The 11,633-nt window shown below is 35.3% G+C and overlaps 1 protein-coding gene across 1 annotated transcript; it reads right to left on the bottom strand.

Annotated features, from left to right (window-relative positions):
- Positions 1 to 28: 28 nt before the first annotated feature.
- Positions 29 to 11,237, bottom strand: PRKX (protein kinase, X-linked; the record flags this gene model as incomplete). The annotated part of the gene is made up of 3 exons (XM_009580606.1): positions 29 to 152; positions 6,529 to 6,792; positions 11,069 to 11,237. Coding segments are annotated over 3 exons (557 nt in total), but the record flags the coding sequence as incomplete, so codon positions are not given.
- Positions 11,238 to 11,633: the final 396 nt, after the last annotated feature.

Below are 11,633 nucleotides of genomic sequence, written 5' to 3' on the forward strand. Positions count from 1 at the left end.
ATTGCTGTGATATAGTAATCATTATCACTTACCCTGACAACATCTCAAATATAAGAATTCCCAGGGCCCACCAATCCACAGCTCTTCCATGGCCTTTGCTTTGTATAACTTCTGGTGCAAGGTACTCAGGAGTGCCACACAGAGTCCATGTCCTGGGAGGAAAAGAAGAAGAAAAAAAAAACCCAAACCACAAAACAAACAACAAAACCAGACTGAATTGAAACTGAAATAACAGTAATAGAAAAAACCAAACACACAGATAGGAAGTAGCCAACATATGCCTATGTATTTACTGTATACAGGAACAAGAGAAAAAAGAAAGATCTCTACAAGATCTAACAAGACTGCTTTGATGATGCTCTCCAATTCTCCTGTAACAGAGATACATGGAAATTAAGTAACTTCTTGGCTGCAGGAAACATCCGTGCACTGAGCTTCCCAACTGCTGGTGTGGTACTCTATCCATTAGGCTATACATTACTTTGAAATTACTAACAGTCGTTTTCATCTTGTAAACTGCAGACCCTGGGAATTCATGGAATACTTCTAACAGGCCCTGCAAATGCCAAGCTTATTGGCATTTTCCAGCAAAAGGAAAAATTTTGTTTAGAAAAAACAAAGGTAAGAGGGGGAGATAAAAAAGTACTAGTTTAAAACAGTAAATAGCTGCAGATATAAGTAAGATTCCTTTTACAATCTAAGTAACGTTTTTCAAATAGTATTGAAACGTAACCTGTCATCACTCCCACAATATCCGTTAAAGGGAAAACACTTTGTGCTTTTAATTATTTAAAATTAAAAGGTGTAGTTAAGCAAGTGTGAGAGATGTAAGTAATGCTATTTCTGATATATTTTGATGTCATTTTTAGTCATATCTTTTTTAATATAAACTCAGGATATAAAAGTATTATATTGCTACCTAATTGAAATGTGTATTTCAAGTTCTATAAATTCATAAAATAAATTGAAGCTAAGCAGTTAGTGTTTACAAAGACCAAATTACAATTTGAAACACAGAATATTCTGAAACAATTTCCTTCAGAAATGTGAAATCTTCTTTGTAAAAATACCCATGCAGAATTTGCTTGGCTTCACTACCTTGACTTATGTTTACATACACACTAGAGAAAAAAATGTGCTTTCATTCTGAATAAATTACACTTCCCTGATAGCAAGTCAGAAGAGGAAACTTTGAAAAAGTGCTCGTCAATTCAAGAGAGGATGAAATAACAGCAGAGAATGAGGGGGGAAAAAAAAAAAAGCATATTGCATTTTAAGAAGAGTTCTAGTAAGAAATGACAAAGAATATAGTCACAAAATTAATGGTCACTGCACACAATTTCTAACTCACAGCAAAAGAAACTCTAATTGATTTATTCGCGAGTGCAGGAAGAACCTTCTCCAAGGCATGAATCAAACTGGTAACATGGTCCTGAACAAAAGCATTAGGATGAATAGCAATCACTTTTAGAAGTAATACATACCTCTTTCAACTTCTGTTTTTTCCTACCACTGTTCTGCTAAACTTAAACCTTCTTTTTCCTAACCATAAATGGATATTCAAGATGCACCTATGGTATGTAATTTTTTTTTTTTTTTTAAAAGATTAAATAACACACTTTTCTGAGATTGCAGAATTATTTTAAACAGAGCTTTTGGGTGTATTTTTCTTTTTTTTTCCTTTTGTTTGGTTGGTTTTTTGAAGCCTTAGCCTTGATTCATAAAAATACTTAAGATCAAGGAAGAGGAATTGTACAGTCAGTCAAGACTTTAAATGAAGATTTATGATACACAGAATTGAATTTCTTTAGGCCTCATTTTGACATGACAAAAGCTGAATTACTCCAGCTAAACTGTCAGAATGCATTAAAAGCACTACGCACCCAAGTGCTCCATGGTTCTTGAAACTACGTTCATTAGCGTAAAGAATACATCTTTAATTTTTATCATAGGAGGGTGGCATAATATTTATTGCTACAAAATACAAACTCTCATTTTCCAAATCAAGCATACTCAAGAAAATTCTTACGTCTAGCAGTGCTTTACACACTACTGCCATCTAGCAGTTGCCTAGATCAGGACTAAGTAATTAAGAAAAACAACAAAGCTTTGTTGCCTTTTAAAATAGAAGAGTCCCCCCTCCCCCAAATTTAAAAAGGTGTATTACAATCCTTAAATAAAATCATACAATTGTATGAATTTTTATTCATACTGATTTATCCAGTTCTGCAAATGAACCAGTTGTACTCTATTGGGGAAGAAGGGCTGGCACATTCGTTTTAACGGACAAGCCAGACAGTTTGCAGGACAATGCCCCACAACCGTCATCCTTTCCTACCCCAAAATTGCCAGCACTATGAATGCACAAATTCAGCAAAGATGCAGTCTTTGGTGGTTTTCATCCCTTATCAAGGTCATTTAGGATAGAAAAAAATCAGTTTAACACTTGACCATGACTTCCAGGACCCACATAATTTGCTGGTGACAATGTAACGAAGGTGACCCTCAATTACCTCACAGGTTAGTAACAATATCTTTTTTACTCGAGCAAAAGGAAAACCACAAATTAAGGAAAGGCCAACATAACTTGAAGTCCTGTAGTTGCACTAGGAAATAAAATTTATTACCAACAGCAGGTTATCTACTTCTCTTAATTTCAATCAATAAATTTATGTTTACGAACTACACAAAAACTTGGAGGAAGCTCAAATTCTTTGTCAAGCTGTGTACTTGTGCCTTGTATTTCCTCTTTTGTTGGTCATGAAACAAACTATTTAATATTTTGGAAAATGCATCAAGTAAATTCTATAAAAAGATCAAATTGTCTGAAGTTTTTTTTTTATGATCACTATTTCATGACTGTTGTATATTCATCTGAAACTCCAGATTATCCTTTTGAAGATAAATTATAAAGCAGAAAAATAAGAATAGACTGTTTCCTTCAAACTGCTACAAAAACTCCACTGTTCTGGATTTTCAAGATAAAGGCTGAAATACAGGTGAGCAATAGCTGATAAGGCTGAACACGTAATTTCAAAACATGAAAATGAAACAAAGAATCTACTCTGGTCACAAAGATAAGCTATAAAACAGTATTTGTGGGACTTGTTAACAGTATTATTTGAAGAAGTTAAGTCTCGATGGTTAACATATTTTAGTGTTCTACACTATTGAGCATCCACCTCTGTAGTCCCTGACAAGCTTCTCGCATATGAGCTAGAGGTTAACAACATCCTTTTTGGTGTCCTCTTCTGGAAGTTTCTCCATAATTATATTTTGTTTCCAGCCCACAAAAGTTTGTTCTGCAAGACATTCTTGCTTCTACAGTGACACACAATACACTTTACAAACGAGCTTTGCTACGTCTTGTTTTGGTTTTTTCCTTCTTTTCAAGTCCACTCTGAAGAATAGTCATGAGGTAAATCCAGTTTAAGCAACAGTGCAGAAGTATCCCCAAAATCTTTAAGGTTTTGTTTTGTTTTTTGTTTTGGTTTGGTTTTTTTTAGGAATTTAAACTAAGCAAACTAAAATTAACAGTGAATAACATTCCTCTAAAAAAAAAAAACAAACATAAGTTTACTTAAAACTTTCATAAAATTGAACGAAATCTGTGCATAAAAAAATATAAAATTCTATGAGCTTTTGTTTCAGTTTCTCTGAAAGAACTGAAAAAAAAGGTCTAAAAATGTAATGGCTATAAAATTCAAAGTAAATCCTTTCTACATCCTTCAGGTAACAATCATTTATTCCAGTCTCCCTGCCCCTCCTTTTTTCTTGACACCGCCCCTTTTTTAAAGTAGTGGCACATCTATTCTATGTGAATGTACTTACAAGAAACTGAAAAGGTTATTAAGTCTTCAGTTAAGGAACACCAAGGTGGAAAAGAAAAGAAATAAACAGCAGCTGAGGCAAAGACACACTGTTCTGGAGAAAAATTTAGAATTTTTAAAAGTACACTATGACCGAAAAGGGAAGAACAAGGATAAACAGAAGGACGTATCAATAAGGAGCAGAAGGAGATAAGAAAACCTCTTCCCTTTCCTTCTTCTCTAGAAAAAAATATTAGAGTCTAGCCCTTCAGAAAATTTACTAATAAGAAGGTAAACGTGCAGGCTGCTTCCCACAGCGGGAACGTGAGCTACAAGCCAGACACTCTCTCTGAAGAGCAGATTAATTGCAGATGGACATGGTGAACATTTCACCCTTTCACACATGATAGCGGGAAGAAAGGAAAATGCTTAAAGAAAAATCTCAATTAAGCAACTCCAGAATTATTCATAGGAAAATAATATGTATCAAGAAATGTGTACTTGTATTGAAGGTCTTCTGCAGACCATGTTTTATTTTACAAGTCATGTTTCTCCAGGAAAACATTTGTTGGTCCTAAGTGGCATGCTTCTTCACAGCTGATTGAAAAACATATATACTTTGTGGTTTACTTTCACAATTCATATGTACTATATATATGTATACATAAATACACATACACACATACATACATGTAAGGTTCATGTGTATAAATGTTTGCCATGCATAAAAATGACAAAACATCTCCTACACTTTAGGTCAAATAGTCTGTGAAACAAAATAACCTACTGGAGTGCCTTAGTGGATAAATTGCTGACAACTGTGTATTTTTACAGTGACAAAAAGAGCATTCTGAAAATAACTACAGCTAGTACAGTGAAGACTATATAGTTGGGGGGGGGCGGCGGGCAGGGGCGGAATCAGACTTCCATAGCTAACTATCGTGCTCTAACTGATAAAGTCCTCGCTCCTTCCAACTTTGTGTTCTGCATTTTATATTACCTGTTGCACACCGGTAAAGCAGGTACTAGTGTAAAACTATTATAGCACTCTATGATTCAGTTCAACACAAATTGATCAACTTCAACCCCCCCGCCATACCTCTCCCCACCCCCAGCAAGACAGGACGCAAAAAAACCAACTAAAAAAAGTAGTGATAACTTCTTTTGATGCCCTACAATGTATTTGAACAAATTTACTCTTATAGGTTTATCTTCCAGACTGAAAAATATACTTTGATGTGAACTATCACTTTATTTAATGAAGGTTTACTCCTGTTGTGCCTGAAACCCACAGAAATCCAAATTAAGAATAACCACTAAGTGGCAGTATCTACATGTAAAAAGGAAGTCGTAAAAATTTGTATGAAAATGTCTTATAAAGAGATCGTGCTCCTTTTTTTACATGGAAGTAGCCTTACCTCTTCCTGCAAAAAGTTAATTTGATTTAAAAACAAAATATTAAAAAAAAAAGCCAACAATTGACGAGCTATCTGCTTGCCCAGTGGAAAGGGAATTCAATCAAACATATTGACATTAAAAAACTATGGTTTTAAAACAGACTTTTAGACCTTAAGGGTGAATGGAACCAGCGTACTTATTAGTTGCCTACCATTCTTCTGTGCCAAGGCAACGCAGTACTGGGAGCATGTAACCTGTAGGGAAGCAACCTTTATGACCTCCATAACACGACCTGATCTGTCCCATCTGACTTTTACTCATAAGGGATCCATTAAGAGTAGATCCTTCAGATCCACCTTCATTTCAAATTGATCTTGTAGAATTCTGCCCCCACACCCCCCCGAACTATTGCAAAAGCAGCATCAAACAGGTAAAACAGATGAGTGAAGAGAATGAGCACCTATGTAACGCCTAACTTGCTTACCAGGCTGCCTCAACTAGAACAATCAGATATGGTCTCCCTCAAGAGGTGGCCCTAGGGCATAATACCAAACCTTGAAACACTGCTTTTCTAATATGACAGGCTAGTCTTTTCCTCCCTTATTTTTAATCCCAGTGATGACTCTTCCTTTCTTTTAAGGACATGTACTGTAATCGTGGAAGGGTAGTTCAAACGGAGAGAACAGAGAAATCACTGGGAAAAAAACCTCTGCATTATCAAGAAGTTTACATACACTAGTAAAACAGACATAAGGCTGACAGTATTGTAGAAGTTACAGCTAAATAAATACTTCTGCTGAAGCTGGCCTTACTGTTTCTGTCTAGATTTTGCAGTTTCATTTTAGCAACAGGCTAGTGAAAACACAGTATCCAGTTTTAAAATATTATTCCCACATTTCAAAAATCTCTCTAAAAGGAAAGCAGAAGGAAACAGCAGTTACAAAACATTTAGCAACTCAACTTGTATGGAAGACTAATGTCCCATTTAACGTATTGATGTACACATCTCAATATTTGCTCATTTTACTTCATTGAGCTCCCTTTTTACAAGATGAATGCTGACAACTTAAATATACAAACCTACTCATATAAAATATTTTTCTATGGTAGCTTATCTGTGATATTGCTCCTAGTTACACTTAAGGTGTAATGCTGGTTTCCACACAGCCATTTTAAGATGATAATTTCCTTCATATTAAGGGATTTGACATGTGTGAACCACACGGAATATTAGGTGAAAACTTGAGCTCTGAAATCAAGCTTTTTTTCTTCCAACTGTAATTACATTTTGCATGTTAAACCATAACAAAAACCCACTTACCTATCCACCAGCTTTTTAGCAAATCCGAAATCAGTAAGCTTGATATGTCCTTCTTTGTCTAGTAATATATTTTCAGGTTTTAAGTCTCTGTAAACTATTTCTTTGGAGTGCAGGTATTCTATTGCACAAATAATTTCTGTTGAGTAAAACAGTCCTGTGCTGTTGTTGAAACGCCCCATGTTGCGCAGGTAACTAAAAAGTTCTCCTCCTGGCACATATTCCATTAACATGTATAAAAAACGTTCATCATGGTTGGTCCAAAATCTGTAACAAAAGTATTATTTTATTGAATAAACAAATTATATCTCTGATTTGCTTTAGCAGTAAATTTCTGTAAAATTATCTCTGTTGCTCCAACTATGTACATAATTAATTTATGGTTCCTATTCTGCAAACATTAAAACCCCAAGAATCTAGCAGGATTATGTAACAGACATTCAAGCAGCTGACTTAACCTGAAGAGTAAAACAGATAGTTCAGGATGCGCATAGCACAAGCTAAGAAAGAAAATCTAACTGATAGACTCCGTTGCATTGTACAAAACCGGTCTCTGCTAAGCTCCTAATAACTGACTTGGTATACTGCCAGTCTGCTACAACCAGACAACTGTTACAGACCTTACATTTTATTTAATCAAATATTGCCAAAGTGATGGGAGGTGAGCAGAACCTGCTTTTGTAAAGATGTTTATGACAATATGTTCAACAACAGGACACCAAAGTTCTCCTTCCCCCTTCCTATCCCCTCCTGCCCGGAAATATACAACCCCAACTAATGTGACTAGTTTCTAGATAAGCATCAGATCACAATGCTTGCTCTTCTACAGCATCTTTAACAAAAGCAATAGAAAAGCAAAAATTACAGCAAAACAAGATTCATTTCTGTACCTCAGAATTAACCTAATGATAAGTACCTTCCATTCCTCAGACTGTTGCCTTTAATTTAAGAACTATTATTGTGGTACATTCATTATTAGAGTGCAGTAAAGAGCAGCTAAGGAAGAAAGAAAATCATTCCACGCGGCTTTCAAATGCTTCATTACAGAATATAGGAGTCTCCTCTTCCACATTCCCCAAAACTAAGCTGTTTTTCTTTCTACCCATATTAAACAACCAAATGCAACTCAACAGGTAAGAAGAAAATAAGTATCTGGTAATGTCTTGAAGAATATTCTATATTTTAAAACAAACAGCTATCCCTATTACTATGATAACAGTTAAAGAATACTCTATCCCTATCTACTTTAATGATACCAGAATAGAAGTTACTTTAACTTCTAGTAACTGCTTCTGCTTCAGTATCACAAGAATGAAAGATCAAATATTTTTTGCCTTTCTCTCCCCCCCCGCCCTTCATTAGCTGGTTCCTAAACAAGGCATAGAGTCTCAAGAAAGATAAGCAGAGCAAACTGAGCTCCCAAACCCATGAGTGACTTTTGCTCAGTAAGATTTTCTTTCTTGATACCGGCACTGAGGGCAACCAAGAAAATGAGACAGACTATCAGACATCAGCAACAGCTCCTCCATTCCCTCGAAGTGATGAAGAAAGCAGAGCCCAGGTTTGCCTTTTGCTTTTATGGCACTACTTCCCTATCACAAAGTCATCAACATCATTAATTGGCTATTGATGTTCATAGTATCTTTACTGACTATGTAAAAACAACTCCTGAGAGGTATTTTAAGGAGTCAGGCAAAGTTGCACCTACAATAAACAAAGAAAGAGGAACAGGAATGGGCAAAACGAAGCAAACTACATATTTAAAAAACCATGTACAGGAGTGAGGAACAACAAAATCTGACAACAAATACAGAGAAAAAAACGGAAGACCTAGACCATTAAAACACAGTATTGTTACTGGAATTAATTTCTTCAAAAACTGACTCTTAAACAATTGTCTATCCACAGAAAAATGGATACTTTATTTGGTATACATGAAAAATTGCAAGGTAAAGAACTTTAATATTTGCAGTACAGATTGCTTTAAATGGTATTTTAATACACAAAAGGAAAATAAACAAAAGCTGTGATTAGAATAATATGCATGGTGTCAGGTAATTTTAAGATTCAGCTTCACTACATAAATTTTGGATGCCATTGTGAACTCTCTTACAGAAAAATAACCTATTTTAAGCTTATAAAACTATAAGGCATGGTTGATTTTTATTAATTCCTGTTCTCTTGAAAAAAATCAAAGATACATGTCAAAATTACAGCACAATATGAATTGCTGCACCCACAGAGTTACGATACATCACTCAAACATGTCATTAAAGATTGCCTAGGAGTTTCCAGTGACCAGTCGTTGCAAGAGCACCAAACAAGCATTTCCAAAAAACAGTTTAAAAAATAAGTAGATAAATAACTTCAGTATCTACAGAAAAACTGATTCAGGACCTCCCTACACACAGGAAGAACATTTCTCAAAAGCAACAGGAAAAAGAAAAAAAAAAACTCTTCTATAAAACTCTTTATATATAGGAATATATAGGAAGGATGAACACCAGTAATAAATTTCGTGCAACATTACTTTAAAATTCTCCATCATAAAGTGCTAAAAAAATACCGTATTATGCTGCACTGGCACATATTCCTTGTTTTGCAACCTGAAGAAGATACTATCCATGTATAAGGTGGTGACATTAATTGAAAATATAAAAACCAGACCATGTAGATAACACAGTTCAAAGGCATTGAAGAATTGAAGAACTGTATGGAAATTTTTTTCCCCTTTTTGCTGATCAATTACAGTCAAAGAATTCATGGAAAAAAACCCATGTATTCGGCAGGGGAGGAGGAGGCTGAAAAAAGCTGTTGGCCACACAAAAAACTGCAGAAAGTTTTATTTGTCATACAGTCAGTGATAACCATACACAAATGCGTGTTTAACCTAAAGCACACAAACATTAACATGACTTAAAATTTACCTCATTTCAGCTAGGTCTCCTTTGCCAAGGGACAAAGGCAGCACATGGACAATTAGATGAGCATAGCTGATGCAGCCTCTCACTGAACATGTCAACAGAAAAGGCAGAGTGCTAGAAGACAGGAAGAATGTTTGCCTTGCACACAAGTGAACTTCCATTTGAATTGTGTCCTTCCTTTGGCAACTTTAAAATCTGACATTTTGGAAATAAGGCATGAACGAAATCCAAGAAAACTTAGCAGTTTGGATTTTTGATCACTTCTCTATGGACACGAACCCTCACATCCCTGTCTCTGACTTCTCACCCAAGTTTCTCTACTCCCACACTTGCTGCACTGTTCTAGAAGCACAGATGTCCTGGGTTTTCTTTTGTTTGGTTGGTTGGTTTTGGTAGTTTGGTGGGGTTTTTTAAAGAATTTATGTACATACGTACGTACATATACATATAAAACCCTGTTCCCCCTGTTCCGTCCATATTTTAACCAGTCTAACTAGATGTGCTCAGCCTCTCCATCTTGCTTTCCCGCATGCATCTCAAACTCCAGGTACCCTAGAACTCATCTTACTGATACTATGCCACACACAGGATATCTGAACACTGGCTGGAAACTAATAACATCACGATGCTGCAAAAAGCAACAGCACACCAGGGAAAAAGCCTCCTCCTGCAGGGCTCTTTCCATCTTTCGGATGACTACCATGCTTTTGCGTTTTCTTTCCCTCTGATACTTTCTTAGCCCTGTGAGGAGGCTGCACTCCCTGCAGCTAGAGACTAACTAAGGCTAATTTTGGCTAATTTAATGTAAAACTGATTAAGGCAGGTAAACGCAAAACAAATCTTGGTCAATGGCCCTGTATCCATGCATGAGAAAATAGAAATGGAAATTAACTGGGCAATTACCCAGAGGTTTAGTTATCCCACTAATAAATATGGACTCAGATACACAAAAGGCACTGTGATGCCATGAAAAGTATGACGCCTTCTCTCCTTAATAAAGGGATCATTAGAATCATCACAATTCCACTAAAAAAAGTATTCTTCATGAACTGTGTTTAAATCATGTTTCTCAATAGGTTCCACCACTTAACATCAAATATGGGAATAATAAAGCCCAAGAAGTGCTGCAGTCATTTAAAGTCTTTAAAAATAAAATTTGCAAAAGTAAAGTTCACAAAAGTTTTCAAAAAGCAGATACTTAAATCTAGGTATCTACAGGAAATATAAATGTAGAAATACTTATTTTCTCTCCATTCTAACATCAAGAAACATCCTAGAAGTCATTTTGATGAGCCAATCCTAACATTTCTTCATCAGTATTTTCCCCTCACTTAAGAAAATTTCTCTTCTGCAGTATGAAAATAAGAGACAGAGTAAAGCTTATAATAAATTATTGCTTAAATGTTTACATTATGCCTCTTAATTTTAAATTCTTGATTCTTCTGTAATAAATATTTTAGTCTGAAGTCTATTTTAGTCTGGATTACATAATAGAAATTAAATAATAGAAATTAAATACTTGGTGTTGATTAAGTCCATAAGAACTTGCAATGAGACTCTGGAACTCTTTAACTGCACTTTATATGGGTTAAATGAATTAAAAAAATAGAACAACTTACAATCTGATCAAAAAGGGGTGGTTGACCTCTTTCAAGACTGACTTTTCATTGTGCACATGTTGCTCTTGCTTCAGTCGAATGACATCAGGAATGCTCATTACTTTCAGTGCAAAGTAACGTTTGGCCATTTTTTCTTTCACCAGATGAACACGCCCAAAGGTACCCGTGCCTGAAAAGTTGAAGAAGAAACGTCAGCTTACTGTAAAAATGAAAAAAAGTATAGATAATTTGCTAAATTAAAACCTACAGGAACTCAATTCCTGGTTTGTTGGTTTTTTTTCCTCATCAATATATCAGTATTACATTTTTTAATCTGTTTTCACTCAATTTTTTTCTTGGGATTTCTTAATTTTTAGTGATAATGATTTAATAAAAATAACGGTATTGTGATACTGCCACTCTTTGGATAGATACCGGAAGCATTTCTTGTGAAGAGAAGTGGTCCTGAGAAAGGGTAAGGGAGTTGTATGAAAAAAAAAAAAAAAGTATGTAATAGATAAGATTCAAATGTAACCAATAGAAACGAAACAAGCAAAACTGTTCTCAAGTGCAGAAGAAAGGCTGG

Source organism: Fulmarus glacialis, unplaced genomic scaffold, assembly GCF_000690835.1.
Source record: "Fulmarus glacialis isolate BGI_N327 unplaced genomic scaffold, ASM69083v1 scaffold11076, whole genome shotgun sequence".
NCBI classification, from domain to species: domain Eukaryota; kingdom Metazoa; phylum Chordata; class Aves; order Procellariiformes; family Procellariidae; genus Fulmarus; species Fulmarus glacialis.